The 24,692-nt window shown below is 41.3% G+C and overlaps 1 protein-coding gene and 1 pseudogene across 1 annotated transcript in view; both read left to right on the forward strand.

Annotated features, from left to right (window-relative positions):
• The window catches only part of TSHR (thyroid stimulating hormone receptor), a 165,237-nt gene that overhangs the window by 138,129 nt on the left and 2,416 nt on the right, over window positions 1-24,692 (forward strand). Inside the window, exon 9 of the mRNA XM_003786956.1 lies at window positions 22,821-23,009. Coding sequence (XP_003787004.1) covers window positions 22,821-23,009 — 189 coding nt within the window. The remainder of the gene's footprint in view (window positions 1-22,820; window positions 23,010-24,692) is intronic.
• LOC105886703 lies at window positions 9,750-19,689 on the forward strand (annotated as a pseudogene).

Below are 24,692 nucleotides of genomic sequence, written 5' to 3' on the forward strand. Positions count from 1 at the left end.
CCTCTTGCTCTTCCTGCTGCTTGGAAAGTCCTTCTACAGTCTTATCTGTCTGATGTGCACTATTCTGGTATCAAGTAAAGATTTTTCTCATTCCTACTCCCTGGGGGAAATGGCCACTTCTTCCTCTGTACACCGCCACACCAATATGTATCTCATACACCAGTAACATATTTTTACCTCTTCTGGAGATCCTAGAGGACAGAGGCTATATCTGCTTTAGTTCTACAGTTCTAGCTCATATTACAATGCCTGGAACATAGTAGGAGCTTAATAAATATTTGTGAAATTAATACAGCACAAAATAATTAAATCCCTCTTCTGTAAACACGAGCAGTCACATTGTAAAGATATTTTAGCATGTTGTCCTTCAGGGAACGAGTCCATTTCTACTTCTTCAGAAATGGTAAATTAAGCTACCTATTTGTGCTGCTTAAAAGTTGCTTTTTATATTTATGGCACAATTTTCTATCAGACTCTCCAGCCAAGTTAAGAGTGGATGTGCAACCACTTGAAAATGCCTTCCCTGGCTCTTGGTGGCATTCCAGGTTGCAGAAGAGTTATACCTAGAGTTGACTCCTGGCTCCATCACTCACTAACTGTAAGACCTAGGTCTTAGTTTTCTCATCTGTCAAACAAATGAGAAAAAGTAATGACATTTAAGTAAAATAATATATCTAAAGGATATAAGGACATCCTCCATGAACGTTAACCATTATTATCTTCATTTCACTTCTTCCCGATCCTTGACATTCTATTTTCTGATTTCTTCTAACATCTCCAGCCACTCCTTCACCTTTTCTCTCAATAGTTCCTGTATCAAATTTTAAATTGGGATTCATCCCTGGATCCCAGTTCTTTCTCATTATTTTCCCCTTTGTTTAACCATCAGCTCTCAAATATCATAAGAGTATGAATGATTTCTAGATTTCAGGTCTCAGCTCTCAGCCTTATTTTGTCATCTCACCTGTCTAGAATCCCCTCCTTGCTCCCTGTTATTCATATCCACTCCCAGCAGGCTGCTTAAACTCTTCGTAGCCAACCTTTAAAAATGTACAATAAATACTTACTGAGAACTTGCTAAGCTTAAGACTCTTCATTAGAAAATACTAATAGGGGAAGGGTACTATTTTAAGTGATAGAGAAGGTCTCATTGAGAAAGTGGCAATGAAGAAAATATCTGAAAGACGTTTACCACATGACATTGAACACTGTTCAGATGCAGGTTGAAAGACATGCTTTTTGGAAAAACTCAATATAGGAGCTGTCTCTATAATTAGCAGTGAAACATTTGAGGGAAAAAAAAAAAGAAAATAGCTGAAAGAAATGAAGAGGCAAACCAGGTGGCAAGCCAAAGGAGAAGCTTTCTAAATAAGTACAAAAACTCTAGGTGATAATGTACAAGGTATATATGTCTAAGGAATAGCAAAGAGGTCACTGTAGCTCAAGTAGAGTGAAATAAATGGAAAGAAGTATAAGCCATGGCCAAAAATAGGGTGAGGTAGGAGGAGCAACTTGTGGATGGCCTTAGAGGTCATTGTAAAGTCTTTTGATTTTTCTTAAAGAGGGAGCCACCTAAGTATTTTGAGCATAGATGTATCACAGTATGATTCATGTTTTCATGGGAATATGTTGGCTGTTGTGTTAAAGATAAACTATAAGGAACCAAATATGAAAGACCACTACAAAAATAACGTAGGCATGAGCTGATAGCAGCTTGTACCAAGATGGGAGCAGTGAAGGTGATAAGAAATGGTCTGATTCTGACTATAGCTCTAAAGTATAACCAACAGGATTGGATATAGGAGAGGAGAGATGAGACGAATCAAAGACAACTGCAAGGTCCTTTGTAGGAGCAGTTAGGAAAATGGACGCACAATTGCCTGAGACAGGAAAGAGAAGTTTGTGGTGCTTGTGACACTTGCAAGTGGTGATACAGATGGATGTTCAAGTCACAGTAGAGGTCAAGGCTAGTGGAATATAGGTGGTAATGGGACATACAGGTATAGAGGAAATCTCAAAGAGTAGGACTGAGACTTCTGACTTTCCACACCAAAGTGATTTTCCCTGATCCTTTCTCAAACAATATCAAAATGAGAATACTTTTGAGAGAAAAAGAGCATGAATTCAAAAGCATAAATTCCCAATGACAAAGAGAGTAGGAGAGGTAACCGTGAGAATAAGTGGCAAGTGTCTTCATTCACAATACTCAAAATAAAATACCTAGAAATACACCTAACCAAGGCAGTGAAAGATGTCTACATCTTTCTAGATGTCTACAAGGAGAACTACAAAACTGAGGAAAGAAATCAGAGGATACAAACAAATGGGAAAAACATTCCATGCCCATGGATAGGTAGAATCAACATTGTTTAAATGTCTACACTACCCAAATTGACTTACAAATCCAGGGCAATTGTCCATCTTATTCTCATTACATGTACTTTCAAATTCAGTCATCAGTCCTAACAGTTTTTTGGTGAAGTCTTTAGAGTTTTATATATATGAAGTCACACAATTAAGTTAGTTAACTCATCCCAGAAAAAGTGCTTTGAAAGGTGGATGACGCAGGCACTGGTGTCAATGGATAGCTTCCCAAGGGGAGTACTTTGAAGGTGACCTTGGTGATATTCATCACTGAGGTGTGTAGCACATTTTCTAGGATGAGTTCTTGAACTTAATTGTCAGACCTTGAGTAAGGTTATGTCATCTGCAAACAAAGATAGTTTTTCTTTTTTGTTTCCAATTTGGATGCCTCTCATTTCCTTTTCTTGCCTAATTGTTCTGACTACGTGGAATAGAAGTGGCAACATGAAAAACAGATTAGAACCAACAGAGAAAAGCATTTGGAAAGAACCGAGCCAATGCAAGAAACAGAAGAAAACTTTTATAAAAATTATTACAAATATTCTCAGAGAAACAATGTTTCACAGGCACAAAATAATTTCTCATACCATAATATTTAGAAAGCCAAAAAGAGCACTTGCGAATTAAAAATATGATAGCCAAAACAAACAAAAAAAATTGCCAAAGGCAAACTGGAAAATATCTTCCAGAAAATAGAGGGAAAAAAAAAAGGCAAGAAAGAAAAATATGGAATAGAGAAGAGAAAATTAGAAAAATCAAGCCAGGTGGTTCAATACTCAACTGCTAAAAGTTTTAGGAAGACAAAACAAAAACCAAAAAAGTAGATTTCCTTTAAATGGAGAAGACAAGTTTTTAGAATAAAAACACCCACGAAGAACCTACATGAAAGAAAAAGAGGGAACACGAAGATACTCCAGAAGATAGGACAGCACTAGGATAAAAGGAATAGCCTCAAGGTTTCTAGTGAGGGAAACCACCTTACCTGGACCAGAGAGAATCAGAATGTCATCCATCTACTCAGAAATGAGATTGAAAGAAGACAAGAGATAGAAAACACCCTGCAAATTCTGAGGAAAAGTGATTCCCAAACTATTAATTATGATTGATAAAATGAAGACTTTTTCCAACAAGCAAAGTCTCAAAAACTTGATTTTCCATTCACCTTTTCTTGTCACATCAGCCAGAAAAGAGGAAAAGGAGCACTTCAGAAACAGGGATCAACACAGGAGAGAAGAAAACAAAATTCCCAGGATGACCCCCAAGGGAGGTCCTGAGAGTCTGGATAATTAGGCTTAGACATCAGCGCTGAAGGATAGAGCACTCCAGGAGGAAGATCTAGACATAAAAGAGGATTCTCAGATTCTCTGACAGGACTATGTGAAAAATTGGTTTAGGAGGTGTTTTACGCAACTTTGGAACACATGGGAGACCTCAGCAAGAGGTGTGTTCAAGCCGTAACACATGAGACAGACTTGTGAAGAAACAGAAAACGTACATGAGAAAAGAAATGAAATCACAACACGGAAAGTTTTAATAACTGACTAAGAGGTCAGGCTGCCGGCCAGCCAACACTCAGAGATGGGCCCACCACACTTTGTGAGAGTAGCCTCTCCAAGATTACTCTGTTCTTCAATCTCCAAAATCACAGTTTTATACATAAAGTTTCAAAGCAAAGACCACATTAACTTTTAAATGATAACCAGCACAACTCGATGACCTATTATGACATCCCCCATTCAAGTTAATTTCCTAAATTAATCTTCCTTTAGGGTGGGAGCTAAATTTATAAAATACTAAGAATGAGAGATGAGGTGAAGGTCATGCAGACCTAAACTGGCCAGACCAGCTGTGCCATGTGTGCCCAGCCTCCATCTTATTTTCACGACATGAACTCTCAAGAACACTGAATGTAAGAGTTTAACCAAATATGTCCTAAACCTATTTGGGGAGACTAGAAGGGTGTCAGGAAGGGAAATGTGTGTGGGTAAGGAGTGATAGAAGAGAGCAGAATCCTCTTCCTCCATAGTAGGGAGTCAGTGAATAAAATCTAAAAACCAACGAATCAAGAAATATTTACAATCATGGAAGGAAATACCAAGAGTTGAAGGCGGCTGCTACTGGGCCATCAGACACCAGACTGCATGGACGGGCTAGACTGTATTATCAAGTTTCCAGTGTAATTTGCTTTTTTAGTAATAGATGCGTGCATCATTTTAATAAAAATTAAATTTAAATTAAAAAAAAAAGCCTAGGCAGGGAAGAAAATGGAAATGTCAAGACTTAAGAGGACAGTAGAAGAAAAATACGAAATGAACAAAGAAGAGTCCAGTCTTATTGCTCAAATTCCAAACATAGTTATTTAAAACACATTTGGTGCCTAGTCATTCATGGCCCTGCGGCATCTCTTAATTCCTGTCTTGATCTCTTATCAAGATCTTCATTATTTTATCTCCCAAAGGTCTTTTTCTCATAACCAGATTGTAAGATCCCAGAGAAAATGCAGTATGGCTTTTACTTTTTGTAGTCTCAAGAGAGAAGACAAGTGTTCAATAAATACTCGATGAGTTGTAACTAAACACCAAGTAGCTGTGGTTTGGTTGTCATTCACTGTAAAAGCCAAATTTGGAAAACCTTAACTTCATCTAAAAAGAGAATAGGATGCCACATAGATTTCTGCCTCCTACAGATTTTTGTGGAAGAACATAATCATCTCTAGCAGTCAACAAAAACAAAACCTGCCCACGTAATTTATTACCTTTTTTAAGGTCATTTCTCAAAAAAGAATGTAATATACAACAGAGTGGGAAATACACTCTGTGTAATATGATGTGTAGATGTGTAATATACATCTAGAGTGGGAAAGTCTATCCCTCCAGTCTTTGCCACTTAAAAAGAAATGCCTTTTTAATTTGGGGAGTTTAACAATGTTTACCTACTGAATTATCAAGATAGATAATCTCACTTTCTATTTTTATACTTTCCATTTTTGATCGCCTTGTTTTCTTTTTATCTTATTTTGAAAGAGAAGCTCTTGGTATTTATAACCAGCAGAACACACTGAAATGCAATGCCTTTCATAATAACCAGAGTTCTATAAATTCTAAATTATGTAACCCACTTTAATACCATTTAGAATAATGGTGAATAAGTACCTCCTAAGAAGAATCTCTACGATAATATCCTTGAGTTTGTATTACATGTATCAACAAAAATAACTTCAAAAATAAACTTCTGTTGCTTTTAGCTGATCAAATTAATCATCTGAAAATCCAAAGGTCACGGCACTGCCATCCTTCTTGGCTTAGAAAAAAAGTACATCTTTTATGGTTTATTGCTTTTTCTTTAACTCTTCATGATCCTCATAAGACCATACTCTTAGATAGCAGAAAATCTGTGCCAGAGTCCTTCCTAGCATGCTTGCAGCTCACAGCTCAACACACAGTCTTCCAGGTTGATCTTGGGCAAAACTATTTCTTTAATAAGGCAAAATTTACATACAATGATATACACAGTTTTTAAACGTACGGTTTAATGTGTTTTGACAAAACTATGTTACTCTACCCTGGTTAAGACTTGCAACATTCTTTTCTTATCACCCAAAAAGTTCCCTCATGCCTCACTCTCCCTCCTAAAAATGTTCTATTTTTCTAACATAAAAATCTAGGAATCACAATAAGAAAATGACATGAAGTCTATGTTAATCAGTTTGATGAAAATATTTCAAATTGTATATGCAAACATATACCCATGATTGCATTAATGTACACAGCTATCATTTAATTAAAAAAAAATCTAGGAATAAAATTAACAGGTCATGGGATAGATGTGAGTTTAACTTTATAAGCTACAGTGTTTTCCAAAATGGTTGCCCCATGTTCTATTCTCACCAGCAAGATAAGAGTTTTTTTTTTTGAGACAGTTTCACTTTGTCACCCTTGGTAGAGTGCTGTGCTGTCACAGCTCACAGCAACCTCCAGCTCTTGGGCAAAGGTGGTTCTCTTGCCTCAGCCTCCTGAGTTGCTAGAACTACAGGTGCCTACCAGTTGCCACTACTGTTTTTTAGCTGACCGGGACCGGGTTTGAACCCATCACCCTCAGTATATGGGGCCGGCGCCCTACCCACTAAGCCACTGGCGCTGCCCAATTTTAATTGTTAATTGTTTTCATTTTAGCAACACTAGTGGGTGTCCAGTGGTATATCTCATTGTGGTTTTAATTTTTGTTTCCCAAATTCTTAATGATGTTGAACATTTCATGTACTTATTATTTGTATATTTTCTTTTGGCAAGTACCTATTGAAATTTTTTGCTCATTTTTTATCTCGGGTCATTTGTCCATTATTGAGTTGTGGTCCAGGGTAAGATTTTTGACCTAAATGAATTCAATTTTGGTCCTAATTACAAGCTCTCTGCCATCTCTAGTTTATCCTCTCTTTCCATTTTCTCTTCCCTTCCTAAGGAGGTTTTGCTAATCTGAAATAAACAAATGCAAAGACTTCATTTATACACTTATTCCACAAGGATTTTACTATGCCTCTACTGAACTCCAGCAAAGCTATAAGGATAAGACTTGACCTCAGGGAGGGTGATTGGAGGGGTCACCTCTATGGTTTATCCTACAAGGGTACAAGTGAATCTTTCTAAAAGAGTATGAATGTCTTAACTCAATAACTAAGAAAATGACATGAAGGCTATGTTAACCAGTTTGATGAGAGTATTTCAAAACGTATATGAAAACACCACACTGTACCCCATGATTGCATTAATGTACGCAGCTATGATTTAATCAAAAAAAAAATCTTAAAAAAAAAAAAAAAAGACTTAGCCTCTGCTTTTAAAGAGATTGAAATCAAATTCAGAGGAAATCTAAGTAAGTAACTATACGTTTAACATACAAAGAGCCATAGAGGTATTTAGAGACCCAAGATACCATTTCCAGTGGGGCTGATCAGCAGATGCCTTTTTAAAGGAGGAAGAGTTTGAGATGGGCTTCAGGAGAGGGGTAGAGGTGGAACAGAGGCAGATTAATAGTAGTAAGAGAAAGAACAAGGCAAGTCTACAGAAACATAAAAGGGAGAAAAGAGGGGAGAAAAAATAATCTGGGCCAAAGGACAGTATTTGAAAGGTGTGTTGAAATCTTGTGGGAACATGATCTGACTCGGCTTGGAAATAGCAGCAGTCGTTGCATAACCCATCATGGTTTGTAGCCCTCTTCCACTCACCCTCATGCATTCTTTCTTTCACCTCTGCTCACCCTCAGCCCTAACTGTATTAGTCCTGGATACCTCTGTCCTGGGCTGGGACTGCTCATCTGTACTTGCTGGCTATAGAGCAGGGACCAGACCTCCCTCAGGAGAAAAATCAGGACCCCAGAATGTAACCGGCCCGGAGCTCTTTGTCTTTTTTTCTGTGCTTGCCAAGTGGAACTCTCAGAGCAGCTTTCTTGGAGGAGCAGGGAACCTCCTGCAGATACAAAGCCAGAAGAGGTTTGTCTGCTAGGCTACTCTGCTCATCAGCTATGAAATGAGCTGAAGAAACAAGGTGAACAGGCTTTGTGCAGTACCCAGTGTGGACACCAAGCCAGACTCGTTTTAAGAGAGCTGGATTGTGAGGGAAGCACCCAAAGTCAGTTGTCCCTCCTAAGTCACCTCTCCAGAGGCACAGCAAAGGAGCTGAGAGGAAGATGGAGGAAGAATTTGAAGAGAAAGCATAGATGATCATCTTTCCAAAATGGCGTGCATGAGGACTTCTTGGCAAGAACAGGGGATAGTCTGCTTCAGCCCCAGGAATCTTTCAAACAGAAAAGTTGTGCTGACAAGACACTTGGCTCCTCCCGAATACCCTGATTTATTGATCAGCAGCACCTCTTACTACCATAGCCACTGATATGAGGAAAAAAAAAGATCAAAGCTTTAAATCAAATCAGTCTATAACAACAAGGTTCCTTTTACAACTCCTAGGAAATTATTTGCAGTGTAGGCCTCAACTAGTTGTTTGTAGCTCTCGGTGGAAACAAGATGAAGGAGTTACAGCAAAAACCCTCAACATCACTCAACCCTTTGTATTTCTTCAATCAACTAAAAGTATCATCTTTCTCACTTCTGGCTTTAAATAAAGGAGAAGTTCTCCAAAATACTGGGAGCCATGGTCCTAGGGTAATGGCCTCCGATGTTGGTGCATTTTATATCAGGGGATTAAGTCTGAATAAATGTGTTCATATCCGTGCCAGGCCAGAAAGTAAAGTAGGATAGCTTTCTTCTCTAGGAGAAAAATTCACAAATCAGTACACTGTTTCTTCTGGTTTTGCTAAAGTTACTTCTTTAAGTGCTTTTTACTTTGATCAATATTGCTCAAGGTAAACATAATTTTGTTTTTCTGAGTCCGAATCCTAGGAAACTAACACTAGCAAAATGTTCTAAACCATGTACATTCTGAACCATTTTATTAAGTAGCCTCCTCGTTTTAGCCAGGAGCCCTTAGCAGCGCTAAGTCTGAATAACAAAGAGCAAGTAAGGGCACAAGTATGTCTTTACTGTTTCTTCCTTGCAACTTGAAGTATAAATAATCCTAGTACTTAGAGAGGCCAAGGCCGGTGAATTGCCTGAGCTCAGGAGAGACCTGCCTGAGCAAGAACAATACCCCGTCTCTACTAAAAATAGAAAAAACTAGCTGAGCACTGTTGTGGGCTGTAGCACCTGCTACTGGCAGGCTGAGGCAGGAGGATTGCTTGAGCCCAAGAGTTTGAGGTTGCTGTGAGCTATGGCACCATGGCCCTCTACCCAGGGTGACAGACTTTGCCTCAAAAAAACAAAAAACAAAAACTACCTTTTAGTGAGTGCCTACTAGGCTCCATGCCAAACATTTCTGCATAAATTTTATTTCATCCTTTCAAGCCCAAAGGATTCTAACCTCTCCAGAATTACCTCTCTCTCAAGTTTTGGTTATTTTGCCTATATCTTAATTATTTGAGTACTGAAACACAAGCGGCAGCTTCTGGGGGGTATACTCAGGCACACAGTTCCTCCCCAGGAGATATGGATGGATACCAGATTTTTTCATTCTTCTGGGCATTTTACTCCTAGAACAGGTGGGAGGAAATATGGTACTTGAGAGCTTTCATCCCAACACAGTCGGAATTACACAGGACATGAAAATCCAGTGTTAATTATGTTCTGCCTCTAAGTCTGAAAGAAGGAAATACTTTAAGAAGTGGACTTTTGTGGCGGCACCTGTGGCTCCAAGGAGTAAGGCACCAGTCCCATATGCCAGAGGTGGTGGGTTCAAACCCAGCCCAGCCAAAAACTGCAAAAAAAAAAAAAAAAAAGTGGACTTTTCATTTCTCACGAATGGCACTGCCACTGTGGTAATGGCTATTTGTACGCGGACATGGGTTATGAGGCCAAGAAGGGAGGAGATTCCACATGTGCCCGTGTTTCCTCTTGTCGCTGTGTGGTAGAGCACTGACCTTCCTGAATCACAGTGTATGGGCAGTTTCCCATGGCAGGGTCTATTTGCTGGGATAGTAAACTCCAGGAGATGTCATAGGTCATGGAAGCTACAGTGTTCCATACGTTAAAAGAAATGTGATTATGCAAATGTAAGAGGGAGAGAAAAGAGGATATTAGTGATATCTGAGTTATGAAGCTGTCTTATTGGTATGCATAGACTTCAAAAAAAAGGTTAGTAATTTGCGATCATCTGACTCTTTAGACAAGCATTTCTTATTAACAATTATATTAATTTTTGAGCTTTAGGTATGAGCTATGTTCTTTCCAAATAGTATATCACCGTAAGCCTTTTTAACTATTCCATAATAAATGCTATTATCCCTATTTAACAAGTGAGACAAGTAAGGTACAAAGATAATCAGGTAAGTCTCCTGCGGTCACCTGGCTAGAAGGCAGCACTAGGATGCAAACCCAGCCCTAACTCACTCAGAACACAATCTCTTCCTGGTCCACCAGGTCACCCCTTTTATGTATGATTTTTTTTTTTTTTGACACAGACTTTCACTCTGTTGCCAAGGCTAGAGTGCAGTGACCATAGCCTAGCTCACAGCAATCTCAAACTCCTGGGTATACATGATCCTCCTGCCTCAGCCTCCTGAGTAGTTGGGAGTATAGGTACCAGCCCCAAAACCTCGCTAATTTTTCTATTTTTGGTAGAGATAGGGTCTCACCCTTACTCAGGCTGGTCTCTAACCTGTAAGCTCAGGCAATCCTCCTGCCTCAGCCTCCCCAAGTGCTAGGTTTATAAGCATGAGTCAACGTGCCCAGCCCTAGGTATGATTATTCTTGTACCTGTCATAATTCTCCAACTTCACTTAATCATTTTCTTAAGTTTCTGCTTAAAAAGCCCCCCAGGGTTTTATCATCTTACTCAAAAAAGAAAGCCAAAGTCTTCAAAACCAGCCTCAAACACCTGCACTGTTTGTCCCCTGCCCACACCTCATTCTCTGATCTCATCTCCTGTTTCTCTCCTCCTCGTTGCTCTCCTCCAGCCACACTGAGCAGGTCACCCAAGCACGTTCCCACCTTAGAGGTTGGACACCAGTCATTTCCTCCATTTAGAAGGTTCTTTTCCCAGATACCCACGGGCTGGCTCCTGCACCTGCTTCAAAATTTTGCTACAGTCGAAGCCTCTCGTTGAGGTCTTCTCTGAGTGCCCTGTTTCATGCCCAGCCTTCCCACCCCGCTTCATCCCACTTCCCTGCTTGGTTTTCTCCATGACACTTATCACCACCTGACATTCTAGACTTTTTCTTATTAACATAAGGATAGGGTCCTTTCCCCTTACCTGCAGAGATAAACGCTCCAAGACCACCAGTGGATGCCTACCCAGAGGAGAGTGCAGCACTGTATCTAGATTGTTTACTCCATCTGATAACTGAGAAAGCTCCTATGTGACCAAGGGCAGGTTGCATCTGCAGCATGGATCTGCCAGGCAAAGGATGATTCATGCCTCAGGCAGGATAGCAGGAGATTTCATCACGCTACTCAGAATGGCATGCAATTTACAACTTAGGAATTATTTCTTGAATTTTCCATTTAATATTTTGGAACACAGGTGACCACAGGTAACTGAAATCTTGGAAAGCGAAACTGCAGATAAGGGGAAACCACTGTACTTCTGCACTCTCTGTCTTCCTTCCTCCGTGTCTAAATGCAATACGAGAGGGATCTCTATCTACTTTTTTCCACTGTTGTAACACCACTGCCATGAACAACACCTCGCCCACTGCAGAAATTCATCAAATATCTGAAGAATGATGAATAATTTCAAGTCAAACCAAAAGACGGGGCAAGAACAGTTTTGCTTTTCTGTTTATCAGTTGCTTGTCTTGGCATGAAAGTTACAATACAGACACCTGTTTCCTTGTGGATTCTCGGGAAATGAACAAACATAGTAGCTAAGTAGCACAGATGAACAATTGTAAATTTGTGTTGCAATTCAATCATGTGAAAAAGTTACATTTACTAGGGGGTACCAATAGCTTTGAAGGATCTTAAAGTAGAGTATCTAATTTTTTTTAATGGTGGGGGAGAGGGTTTTTTTTTTTTTTTTTTTTTTTTTTTTTAGAGACAGAGCCTCACCTTATTGCCCTTGGTAGAGGGCTGTGAAGTCACAGCTCACAGCAACCTCCAACTCCTGGGCTTAGGCGATTCTCCTGCCTCCGTATCAAATTTTAAAACATGCTAGTTATTTACTGGCATTCAAGAAGCATATGCAATTTATAGAAAACAGAGTTGGGGCAGATGCCCTTCCTCCTGGTCGTTGTTTTCAAAGCATCCACCCTCCTCCCCCTCAGCTTTGCCTCATGTGCCATCAGACAGTGCCACCCAAACACCTTTGTGTTATTATCGTACATGAACATCAAAGGCATTTTTGTCTCATTTCTTTTTTTACGTTAATATTTTTTGACCAGGCACAGTGGCTTAGGCCTGTAATCCCACCATTTGGGGAGGCTGAAGCAGGAGGATTGTTTGAGGCCAGGAGTTCAAGACCAGCCCAGCCAATATAGGCCAGACCCCATCTCTACCAAAAAATTTTCTTTTAAATTAGCCAGGTGTGGCAGTGTGCACCTATAGTCCCAGCTACTAGGGAAACTGAAGCAAGAGGATCACTTGAACCCAGTAGTTTGAGGTTGCAGTGAGCTCTGATGATGCCACAGCTCTCCAGCGTGGGCAACTTAGGGGGAGACCCTATCACAACTAAAAAAATGTTTTTGATAAATAAAAATGTAAAGTGACAATGCAATGTTCTGATAATCATATACATTATGAAGTGATGACCACAGTTAACCTATCACCTTGTATTCTATTCTTTTATTGCTGTGGAAATATTTAAGATTTTCTCTCAGCAATTTTAAGTATAAAATACATTACTGTTGACTGGAATTACCATGTTATACATTAGGTCCCCAGAACTTACTCATAACTGAATTTTTATACCCTTTGGCCAAAATCTCCTCATTCTCCCCACTCCCTCAGCCCCTGGCAACCACCTTTCTACTCTGTTTCTATGAGTTTGACTTTAGATTTCACATGTAAGTGAAATAATGCAGTTTTGTCTTTCTGGGTCTGACTTGTTCCATGTAGCATAATGCCCTCTAGGTCTGCCATCCCCAACCCTCAGGCCACAAACAGGTACCTTCCAGACCGTTAGGAACTAAGCTGCACAGAAAGGGGCGAGTGGTGGGTGAGTCAGTGAAGCTTCATCTGTATTCACAGCCGCTCCCCATTGCTGGCATCACCACCTGAGCTCAGCCTCCTATCAGACAAGCCGTGGCATTAAATTCTTATAGCATCACAGACCCCTACAGGTTGCACGCTCCTTATGAAAATCTAATGCCTGATGATCTGAGGTGGTGAAGCTAGTGCTGGGAAGTGGCTTCAAAGTTTATCCTTAGCAGAGAGGTTTGGCTGCACAGAGGCCATAATAATTCAATTGCCTGCAGACTCCTATCAAAACCATCCCTCCCCAGCCCCCTAGTCCATGGAAAAATTATCTTCCGTGAAACTGGTCCCTGGTGCCAAAAAGGTTGGGGACTGCTGCTCTAGGTTCATCCACATTCTCACAAATGACAGGATGTTCTCCTTTTAGGGCTAAGTTCCATTGTGCGTGTGCATCCATGTACCACATTTTCTTCATCCGTTCACCCACCAATGGACACTCAGTTTGTTTCCATACTTGACTACTGTGAGTAATGCTCAGTGGACACGGGAGTGCAGATCTCCCGGCAGGGTGCATTTCCTCGGGACATAAACCCGGAGGAGAGATTGCTGGATCATACGGGAGTTCTATTTACAGTTTGTTGCAGAAACGCTGTACTGTTTTACACAATGGCTGTACCAATTTATAATCTCACCAACACTGTACAAGGGCTCCATGTTCTCCTTCTCATTTCTTAAAGGCTTTAGCTTCTGACTCACTGTTACTGACTTCTCCAACACGGTTCTCCTCATAACTTCTGGTGATTTCAATATCCACATGGATCATCTTCACTATCCCTTGGCCTCATGACCCCCACACCTCTGATAAGCTCCACTGCAGTCCAGACTACACTTCCATGCTCATCATCCCTTAGACCCATCATAACCAACGACCACAGGTGCTCTGTAATCTCAATCTCACACATCCTGCAGTCTTTCACTCCCTTTCCATAGAATATGCTAGTTCCGGCACTTCCTTGGTCCCACCAGGATCTGCACTCCATCACCAACATTTCACTGTCCCCTCCCTCATATCCTCACTCTTTCCTCATGAGCTTAAGTCCCATGTGCTGTCATTATAAACACCAACTTGTACACACAGCAAACGACCTTGCCCCTCTCTCATCGTTCTTGCCTGGCAAAGCCCAATCCTTGCCTGGCAACTACCCACCTGCTCTGGACCTGAACTTCTGCAGCTGAGCATGGCAAATGGTTTCTCTTCAAATCACTCACCCCAAGTGGGCTCTACGAGCTGCACAGCAGTCGCATTTCACGTCCCTCATCACACTCCCACTCTCCTGTATGGCCACGCTCCACCTCCTCACCTCTCTTCTTCAAGTCTCTGGTCCTTCTCCCTCATTCTGATGTCTACTTGATCACCTTGATTTCTACTTCATTGAGAATAAAATCTATCTGAAGGGAACTTGTCATGCTCTCCCCAAAACATTTACCCATCTTGCTGCACCAATGCCCATGTCCTCTGTCTCATCTTCTGTATCTTAAGTCTCTTTTCAAGCCTGTCCCCCTGGATCCCATTCCTTCTTGACAACTCTAGGGCATTGCTTTTGCAATCCTCCCTCTTCTGTCCTATATCTGGTCTGTGTTTTCCTCTTCCTGTTATCCCCTACCAGCTTGTAACCTGCTGTAGTTTCTCCCATCTCTAAACAATATTTCTTGAACCTATAGATTAAAAGACAGGTAATCAATCAATGCTCTATATAGGTCTATTTGTATTCTGATGCAAAGGAGATGACTACCTTGCCTCTCTTTGAACACCAAATATTTTACGACCTTAAGGAGTTATTTTAGGTGTCACTTTATTTTTAAAAATAGATTTCTCATCTTTTAGGAATACACATTGAGATATTTACAATTTAAAACTATCTCTTCACCTCTGTATCTGATTTCAGCTACTGCCCGGTGTATCTGTGCTCTCTGCAGCAATTCCCCCTGTCTCTGTTATACTCACTTCCAATCAAGTTTTCATCTCCCATCATGTCATTGAAACCACTCCTTTCAAGGTCACCAGTAACTTCCATGGTTCCTGAATCAAATAGCCAATTGTGAGTTCTTATCTCAGAAGCACTGACTCAGTTGGTGACTCCATCCTCCTTGGAGTACATCCTGTTGGCTTCCAAGACACCACTCTCTCTTGGCTTCTCTCCCTATCCCTGAGGTTCCTTCCTACTCTCCTTTTTCAGTCCCTCCTCTTCTTCCTACTCTTAACATTGGAACACCCCAAGGCTCCATCTTTGGCCTTTTTCAAAATCTATCCCCATTGGGCAATCTCATCTATTGCTATGACTTTGAATAATGCTCATAATACCCAGCTAGAAATCTCCAGTCAAGACAACTCTCCCAAATTTCAGACCATCTGGTTGTCCAGTAGGCATCTCAAAGTCAGCATGCCCACTTTGAAGTCCTGGTCATTCCCTCCAAATCTGCCACACAGGATGCCTTCCCCATCTCAGAAAATTCCAACTCCATTCTACCCGCTGCAGACCAGAAATCTTGCAGTCATTCTCAACCCCTTTCTTTCTCTCATGCCCCATATCCAATCCATCAGAAAGTTCCATCGGCTTTTCCTCTTAAATATCTGCAAACTTCAACCATGCTCAGCATATTTGCTGCTACCACTCTGGCCCAAGGCATTATCCTCTTTATTGTTGGTCTCCCTGCCTGCCCCCTTTACTCCCTTTGCTCTATTTCTCAGAGCACCACCCAGAAGGATCCTTTGAATAAGTAAGATTGTACCATTCCTTTGATGGCTTTTGATGTTACTTTGATGAAAGTGTGAAGTCCTACAAGGCCACAGTCTGGCTCCCCACTACCTACCTCTCTGACTTCTCCCATCTTTCCCATCCCCTTGCAGTCTCAGCTCCAGCCACACGGCCTCCTTGCTTCCTCAGACATACTAGGTACGCTCCCAACTCAGAGCCTTTACGCTGCTGGTTCCTTCGCTTACAAAGCCCCTGCCCCAGATATGGGCATGGCTCTCCCTCTCATGTCCTTCAGATATTTCTTCAACTATCTCCCCAGTGAGGCCTCCTCTTACACCACCCCTCCTCTTTGTCACCCCACTTCTAGGCTGTGTTTTTCCTCCTTCCTGTGTTCCTTTACCCCATAGTACTTATCATAACCATCTAACAGACCATGTGGGTTTTCACTCACTAGAATGTGAGACAGCATTCTTGTATAAGGAAAGCAGGAATTGCTGCCTGTTTAGTTTATTGTGAAAGCCCTAATGTCTAGAATTATCCCTTGGTGAATAACTGCATGCTGTGTTTCTAAATTCTTTTAAATACGAGAATAGACGACCTCATCTTGAATGTAGAGCTTTTAAGCCCTTAGGTTATTTTTTTAGTTCAGCATTAATTAATTAAACTGCCTTGTAAGCAGCAAACTAATCTTTCTTCTCTTAGATGCATTTTGTCTACCAGTTTACAGATGTGACTGCCCATTTATAATGAAGGCGCTTCTACATATTGACCTTTAGAAAACTCTGCTTTCATTACGAGCAAAGAGAAAAGACACTTGGAATTGCATCTGGAACATTGGCGAGCCAATTAATGCTTATTTGATTTGCAATTGAATTCATCAAAAGCTAATCTTAAATAATAATCTGTGACAAAATCTCTCTCAAAAAAACAGAAATCATTCCAATGTTTGGAGATACTAGAGCACATAATTGCTTTGGAGGAACAATTTGGTCTTCCTGTGACATCAAATACCGTTGGCTCTTTTTTTTCCTGGCATCATTAAAATTCAGTAATATTCTGCCCGGTGTATAATACTACACGACTGACTCTCTCCAAATCCAGTTCCTATTACTTTCACTAGGCACTTAAACTTGAGATGATTCCCAGGACCTCTGCAATTAGACTTCAAACTGTCTGCCAGGCTCAGCTCTGCTGCATTCTGCTTTGTGAGTAAATACTTGCTAGAGACAAATCCCAGAGTTCGGTGCCCACCATTTGATGGGCTCTTTGAGGAAAGTGCCAGAGTCAACAGGACCAAGGGAAAACTTCCAGTCTGCAGGTTTCCGTCCACATGGCTTCATTCACAAATGGATTCAGACTCCCTAACCACCACCAGCATCTCTCCATATTTTTCTCACCCAGAAAACAAAACAAAACAAAAAAATGTTTTTGATATATGGTGAAGGTCTTATTTTAGAAGAGAAGTTATATTATTTTTAAAAAATCCTGTATTCAGAGTGTTCAAATGACACTCTGGGTGAATGGGGAAAGATTTAGCCTCAAATACAATGATCCCTGCCTTGTGGAAGTTTAGAATTTCTTCACAGTCTCTTTCTCTATCACCTCCAGAGTCTGGAGACTGCATAGGATGGCTCAGCACTCAACAAGTGTTTGTGTTCTAAACAGGGTAGTGATTAAAAGTTAAGGATGATGCATTTAACCTAAGATTTTATTTCTTCTCCCTCCTGACATGCCTCTAAAAATATGAGAAAAGAATTTTTAATATGTATATATTCACAAGAGCACAGAACACAAGTGAGGGCACACCCATGGCCTAGGGAGCAACAGAATTATGAATGAAAAAAGACAAAAGACAAGAAAGGCAAAACTCAGTGTCCTCACAGGGCACACACTACTGTTTGTCCTCCAGAACTTCCAAAGAGCATGGGATTTAGAGGTGAGGGGACTGAGCCAAGAGACGCCCTCTTGTTTCACTGACAAGAAAGCAACATTGGGAAAGAAACACATAAGTTGCTTCCAGAAAATTGGAGACAGAAAGACGGTCACACTCTGAAGACACCACATCTAGAAGAAAAAGAGATCCCTCAAAAGGATGGATGAGGCAGGGAAGAAAAAAAACACACACACACACACCAGCTTCAGGCTTGGTACCTGGGAGCTCCCTGGAGTCAGTATTGGGGCGTCCTTTTTATACACTTGGTTTTCTCTCTGTGCTATGGGAATGTCAAAGAATCAAAAATGCAGATTACACCGGAAACTCCAGGAAGGATCCCTGTTTTAAATCCTTTTGAAAGTCCTAGTGATTATTGTAATCTCCATGAACCAACTCTTGCCAATCCTTCTGTCTTTAAATCAACAAAATTAGGGCGGCACCTATGGCTCAAAGGGCTAGGGCGCTGGCCCCATATGCTGGAGGTGGTGGGTTCAAACCCAGCCCGAGCCAGGAAAAAAACAAAACAAAATTACCAACTCCAGGGCAATTTAGATGGTCTATTGATCAACTAGCTGTAATAAACCCTGTGGAAATAGATCCAGAAGCTATTCATCATCAAGCTGTATACTTAAGGCATTCTCATTTTTCACTAAAGATGTCTTCGTACCTTCTCCTTGGACTGAACGTGAAGGGAAACAGCTTTCAGAGTATCCTTCCAATAAATGCACTAAAAGTGATTCTCCAGCTGGAAAAAAGTTGAGCCTTCATTCTGAGAAATGCAATGCTGCTTTTGTCAGACATTGCTGTCTCTTCCTGTGGATTTTAATTTAGAGAAAATATTAGGTGACTATTTCAGAGCTGATGAATTTGCAGATCAGTCTTCTGGAAACCTCAGCTCTTCCTCTCTCAGAAGAAATCTCTTTTTTGATGGAAATGGAAGCATCTCTGATTCTACCTTCCACTTCTCCCAGAAGTCCTCATAGCGGCGCTCAGGCCTCAATTGAAGTTTTCTATTCAATAGATTGATCTCCTGTACAGTGTAGGAACCCTGTACCGACACCAGGTTCAGGGCAGTTTTCTTCCAGCCCTATGAAGGCTAGTGCAAAAAAAACACAGTGTGGGAAGTATAACCAGCCCTTCAGCTACTCCTTCACCCATTTTCTCACCCGTTGCATTTCACATAAGAAAGACCCACTCTCAGAATAAAGGAAGTTTACTTTTCATTCTCCTGATACTTCATCTGGAACAAATTCTAATGGAATTAATCAGTATATCAGAAGTCCTTATATAGATGGCTGCTCGCCAATTAAAAACTGGTCTCCTATGAGACTCGAGATGTGTAGAGGCGGTAACGCAGTACGAGCGCTCACTGATTCACATACCTTTTACTCTGGAGACTCATGATGAGGATAAAGAGAATATTTCTTCCACAGATGTTTCATCACCAGGCTTGGGTGCTGCTGAAATACACTCACGGCAATTGAATAGCGATGCTTCTACACAGGGCACACGTTCAGTTGTGACTGCCATGTCTGTTACACAAAATCACTCCAGTGCTTCTGAGAAAGAATTAGCTCCACTGCAGGATGTTAAAAGCAAGAAGCAGAATAACTCTGTGGATATGGTTGATCCTATAGAGCTAGGAGATGAGAGCCCCTGGATCAAGGGGCTGGTTGACAGCAGGAGTTTACCCAGGACTGATTTTGTGAGCGGACTTTCCTTCAGTATTGAAAACTCTAACACGTGCATGTCGCTTCTTGCTGAAAACAGTGTCATTCCTTGTGAAAGCACTAACATTCAGGTGGCTAGTGGCTACGGCATGCAGAGGTGTGGAAGCAGGATTATAGACAGAGTTGGGGTAGAAAGTTACTGCAAAGAAAGTGATGTACGAACTTTATAAGGAGGAGACTAAATCTCAAATTTTTAATATAAAGCGGGAACACAACCCAGGTGTTGATTAAAAGAGCAAGTCCTTCTCAGCAGCAGTCCTGAGAACAACTCTGTCAGAACCAAAGACCGTCCCAGAGGAGCCCCTCACATATTTTTATGCACAGCAATGATGTGATGATTTGGAAAGAGTTGGTTCAAGTGACGTGCTTAGCTTTCTTCCCCTCCTTAATGTGAAAAATCAAGGGCTTAATTTAGTGACAAAGAACAAAAGTTCCTGGAACTTCGAATTACTGAGTTACAAGTTTGTTTGTCACCCAGACTTTTATGCTTACCCTGACTGATGGGTTGTGAGCAATCTGATCGTCCCTATCCTGCAGGGTCAGTGAACTGTTAAACCTTACTGACCGCACCGAATTCAGCAGTCCTGAGAACATGCAAAAATACACAAAAACTAAAGGCATATTTTACATTAAAAAACGTATCAAAGGACAGATCATAACCTATGTGAAAGAAATGTTTAGATTCAAAACAAACATATTGAAAAGGTAAAAAGGACGTTAAACGAGTTTCCTAAAATTTTGGTTCTTGAACCATTTGTTCATTTCTGTGGAGGAACTTTCATCCCAGTTAGTGATGACTGCTCTAGGTACTACTCTTACACCTGTTAATGCTAGAAAGGTAGCGCTGGCAGCAGCATCACACGTACTGTTATCTGTGGGATAAATGTGCAGTGCCCAGAATAAAACATACCTCCGTCCCTAGAGTAGGGATATCCACTCCCGCTCAAACGTGGCTAAGAGGAGGAATAACCAGGAGAAACAACGAGGACTGGGGATGCTGGAGTTCATGGAGACCAGGGGATGCTGGAGTCCGTGTAGAGCTTAGATGTAATAGTCGGGGGACATGTGAGTTCCATCACTGCAACTATTTGTAAACTTATATCTGCTTTGGGAACAGATGCGTATATAGAATGTTTAGAAATATTCTCGGAGAATGCCTATGTTTACAAACCACCTTATAACTGTGTCCTTCAAAAGGAAATAAAGCATTTGTAGCCCTGGGGTCGGGGCCGGGGGGAGAAACAGCTTCATTTACTCCACACTGTGCCGAAAGCTGGCTTGAAAATCCCTTCACTCTCTCTAACTAGAGTGATTATTTACTCGTGCCAGTTTCCCCAAGATGCCTGCCTGATGTTAAAACTCACCCGGGGATCCCTCCGTAACAAGTGCCCAGGGTAATTCTTACCGCCAGGCAAGTTTGGGAAATGCTGGATTATAGAATTTTTTAATTAAATAAAAAAGCAAATGCATTTTTATCCTATAGTGAGAATGGAATTAATACGTGAGCTTCATTATTTGTGAAAAACTAGTAACAAGTTCTGGCAGCCTTGAAACTTGAGAATGTAAATGCCAACTAAGTCCAATTAGGGTGAAGTGGGGGGAAGTGGTAAATTGGAATTCACTTGCTAATCTGACGCTACTAAGAATATTCAATATTTTAAAATGCAATTACCTTCTCTAAGGAACATTTTAATTGACATGACCTAAAATAAAAGGGATGCTAGGTTAAATATTCATGGCCTGCTTCAAGCTGTTGATGATGCAAATAAAAATGGTAGGACACAACTTGGGAGCTGCACTCCCTGGAGTTGAGAAAACAACAGAGAATGTTGCACTAAAAGCCATGAATTAATTCTACTTTAGCAACTAACGGTAATATCTACACTGTGCCTAGCCTCATATCACCACCCCTCCATTGTTTCCATTGTTTTTGGAAGAGATTTGAATTTCATTTCAGATCGTTCATGTAAATACTTGAGCTTTCTGTCCAGGAATACATTTGCAGTCTAAGAACCTGGGGCGGGAGGGCTGTTCTCAGCTGTAAATGCACAGTGTAACTGGCCAGGACTCCCAGGATCTACATCATTAAAAGATTTTCATGGGACTGCTGTTGATTCCTACACTGAGCAGTCCCAAAAGCCTAGTGCATGAAGAGGCTGATAGCAAGTTAGGCCCCTTCGAGCCTATTCAATTTTATTTCTCTTGCTTCTTACCCCCCCCGTAATAGTTATATTGGTGGCATGTTCCAGAGTAAAATTAACATCATTGGCCAGGCTCAGTGGCTCACGCCTGTAATCCTAATATGTTAGCAGGTCAAGACAGGAGGCTCCTTTGAGCTCAAGAGTTCAAGACAAGCCTGAGCAAGAGCAAGAGCCTGTCTCTACTTGAAAAAATAAAAAAAATTAGCTGGGCACTGTGGTGAACACCTGTAGCTACTCGGGAGGATGAGGCAAGAGGATTATTTGAACTTGGAGTTTGAGATTGCTGTGAGCGAGAGACTTATGTGGCACTCTAACCTAGGACAACAGAGTGAGGCTCTATCTCAATACCCAAAAAAAAAAAAAAAACAATAAACAAAAACATATTTTAAAAAACTGATGTCTTCCCTGATTCCAAGAGTTTGTGCCTGTATTGTGATGGAGAGAATAAAATGTCTGTGGAAATAGTATTTGTGCTGATGGATACTGGAATTCCAAGCAATAAAGATGGGAGTTCTTTGTATTAATAACAGATTTAGGGGCTCAGCGCCTGTGGCTCAAGTGGCTAAGGCGCCAGCCACATACACCCAAGGTGGCAGGTTCAAATCCCCAGCCCGGACCCGCCAAACAACAATGACGGCTGCAACCAAAAAATAGCCGGGCGTTGTGGCGGGTGCCTGTGGTCCCAGCTACTTGGGAGGTGGAGGCAGGAGACTCGCTTGAGCCCAGGAATTGGAGGTTGCTGTGAGCAGAGATGCCATGGCACTCTACCCAGGGGGACAGCTTGAGGCTCCTGTCTCAAAAAAATAAAATAAAATAAAATAACAGATTTAGGGCAGCGCCTGTGGCTCAAAAGAGTGGGGCATCAACCCCATATACAGGAGGTGGTGGGTTCAAACCTGGCCCCAGCCAAAAACTGCAAAAACAAAAAATAAAAATAAAAATAAAATAAAGAAAGATACATATTTTAAAAAATAACAGATTTAGAAGCATAGTCTCTCTCCTTAGACCAGTGGTTCTATTTAAAGAACTGAGATTACATACTTAGTAGCAGAAAGGAGCATATCATCTCCCCAGGAATCTAGGGCCTGTTTGACTTTGGGGGCAAGACTAGAGCCCCTGAGTTCACTTCCTCTCTGCATTGCCGTGTTTTCTGCCTGCCAGGGACGTGTCTTTCACCAGTGTCACTGCCCTGCCATCCAAAGGCCTGGAGCACCTGAAGGAACTGATCGCAAGGAACACCTGGACTCTTAAGAAACTTCCACTTTCCTTGAGTTTCCTTCACCTCACACGAGCTGACCTTTCCTATCCAAGCCACTGCTGTGCTTTTAAGAATCAGAAGAAAATCAGAGGGTAAGTGGCTGGGGCCTGGAATAAGGAACAAAAGATGTTGGTGGGAGATGAATTCATTTCTTCTTTGGGGGAAGATGCTTCATGTTTGAAAACCAGAAGGTGAATAATTGGAAACATTCGTAAGAAACAGGAAATCCATATGGCCCAGTAAGTCTGTGGACTCAAAGTGGTTGTAGATGAGAAATAAGGCCAATGCTGTGGTTAGTAGGACGGGGAAGTCACAGGAGATGAGGTAGGAGATAGGAGAGACGGGTACAACCAGATCATGTAGAATCCTGTAGACGTTACCCATACAAGATTTCTGGCCTTCAGATGCAACCCATACCAAAGATCGCAGCATGTATTAGAAGCCACAACCATGAGGGTGAATTTACAAATCACACAACCAATTGGATTACCTGATCAGTTTGGGCCTTATAAATGTCATGGCTCACTGGTTACATGCTTAGGGGCTTTGGGGGTTTATACCCCAGCTCTGCCAGGTTCTAGCTGGGTTATCTCAGCTTAGTTCCTTCACTGCTTTGAGCCTTCGAGAATGGAGATCATAATATTATCATCCACAGGGGTTCTGAGAAAATTAAATAAGAAGCTGAATAGAAAGCACCTGAAATGGAATGGCCTGGACTAAGTTCTCAGTATTAACAATGATGTGAATCATTTGAACATCAGGTTGTTTGCAAGCCTACAAAGGAGAGGTGACCTTTTCTCTCCATGCGTTCTCTGAATCTGGCGTTCACCTGTGCTGCACTAGTTCACCCTTCATGTCTTGTATGATCTCCTAACTTCACCTCAGTTTAGCTCTTATTCGATCCCCCTTAGATCCTACGTAAGGATCTACTGACTTTCTGCACTCATATCTGCAGTCTGAAAAAAATTGAGATCTAGTTGGGGAGGCAGAAGCAAACAGAAAAGTTAAACAGCTGAGCCAAGAAGGTCCATATGGGAGTAATAACTGCAAAAAACCAGAGTGGGGTAGGGCATGGTGACAGGAGACTCTGTACTGTCACCATGTGACACTGAGAAGGGAAGAACCAAGGCTGAGTGGGACCTCTGGGGCAGAGTCTAGATTTCTCCTTAGCCTCCAAACAGATTAGAAAAGCCAGTCCAGGGGGCATTTTAACACATTAACTGCCATGTGAGTTGTATTTAACTTATGCAGTTTTGAGCCCAGGGCTTTATGAAGCATATATAACTCACATATCCCTTGCATATTAATTACCACACTAGAAAAAAATTTTCATTGAGGCCATGATATTTTATTAGGCCAAGAGATATGTGAGTAAAAGATGCTGCATGAGGCCCCAGGCTCAAAACTAACATGAGTTAAATACAACTCACATGGCAGTTGGTGTGCTTGATCAGAGCCCAGTAGATGAATCAAAATCTGCTCAGCAGCTAAAACAAGATAAAGAATCCCTTTCCTTGTGAGTCTCGTGAGCTAGGAAAAAAATAAGTCTTATTTCCATGAGCATGCCTGCTGCATGGTCATGTCCATTTATTCATTTGTTTGACAAAAATTTTTTGAGCCCCCACCATGCACCTGGCACTATCCAATCCATAAGAGTGAGTAGAACAGACAAGAGGTTCCTCTTACATTTTGTTTACAGACTAGTGGAAGAAGTCAGAAAACAGACAAACAAATAAGAAAATATCAGGCTGGGCACAGTGGCTCACACCTGTAAT

Source organism: Otolemur garnettii, unplaced genomic scaffold (assembly GCF_000181295.1).
Source record: "Otolemur garnettii isolate 467f Iridium unplaced genomic scaffold, OtoGar3 scaffold00020, whole genome shotgun sequence".
NCBI lineage: Eukaryota > Metazoa > Chordata > Mammalia > Primates > Galagidae > Otolemur > Otolemur garnettii.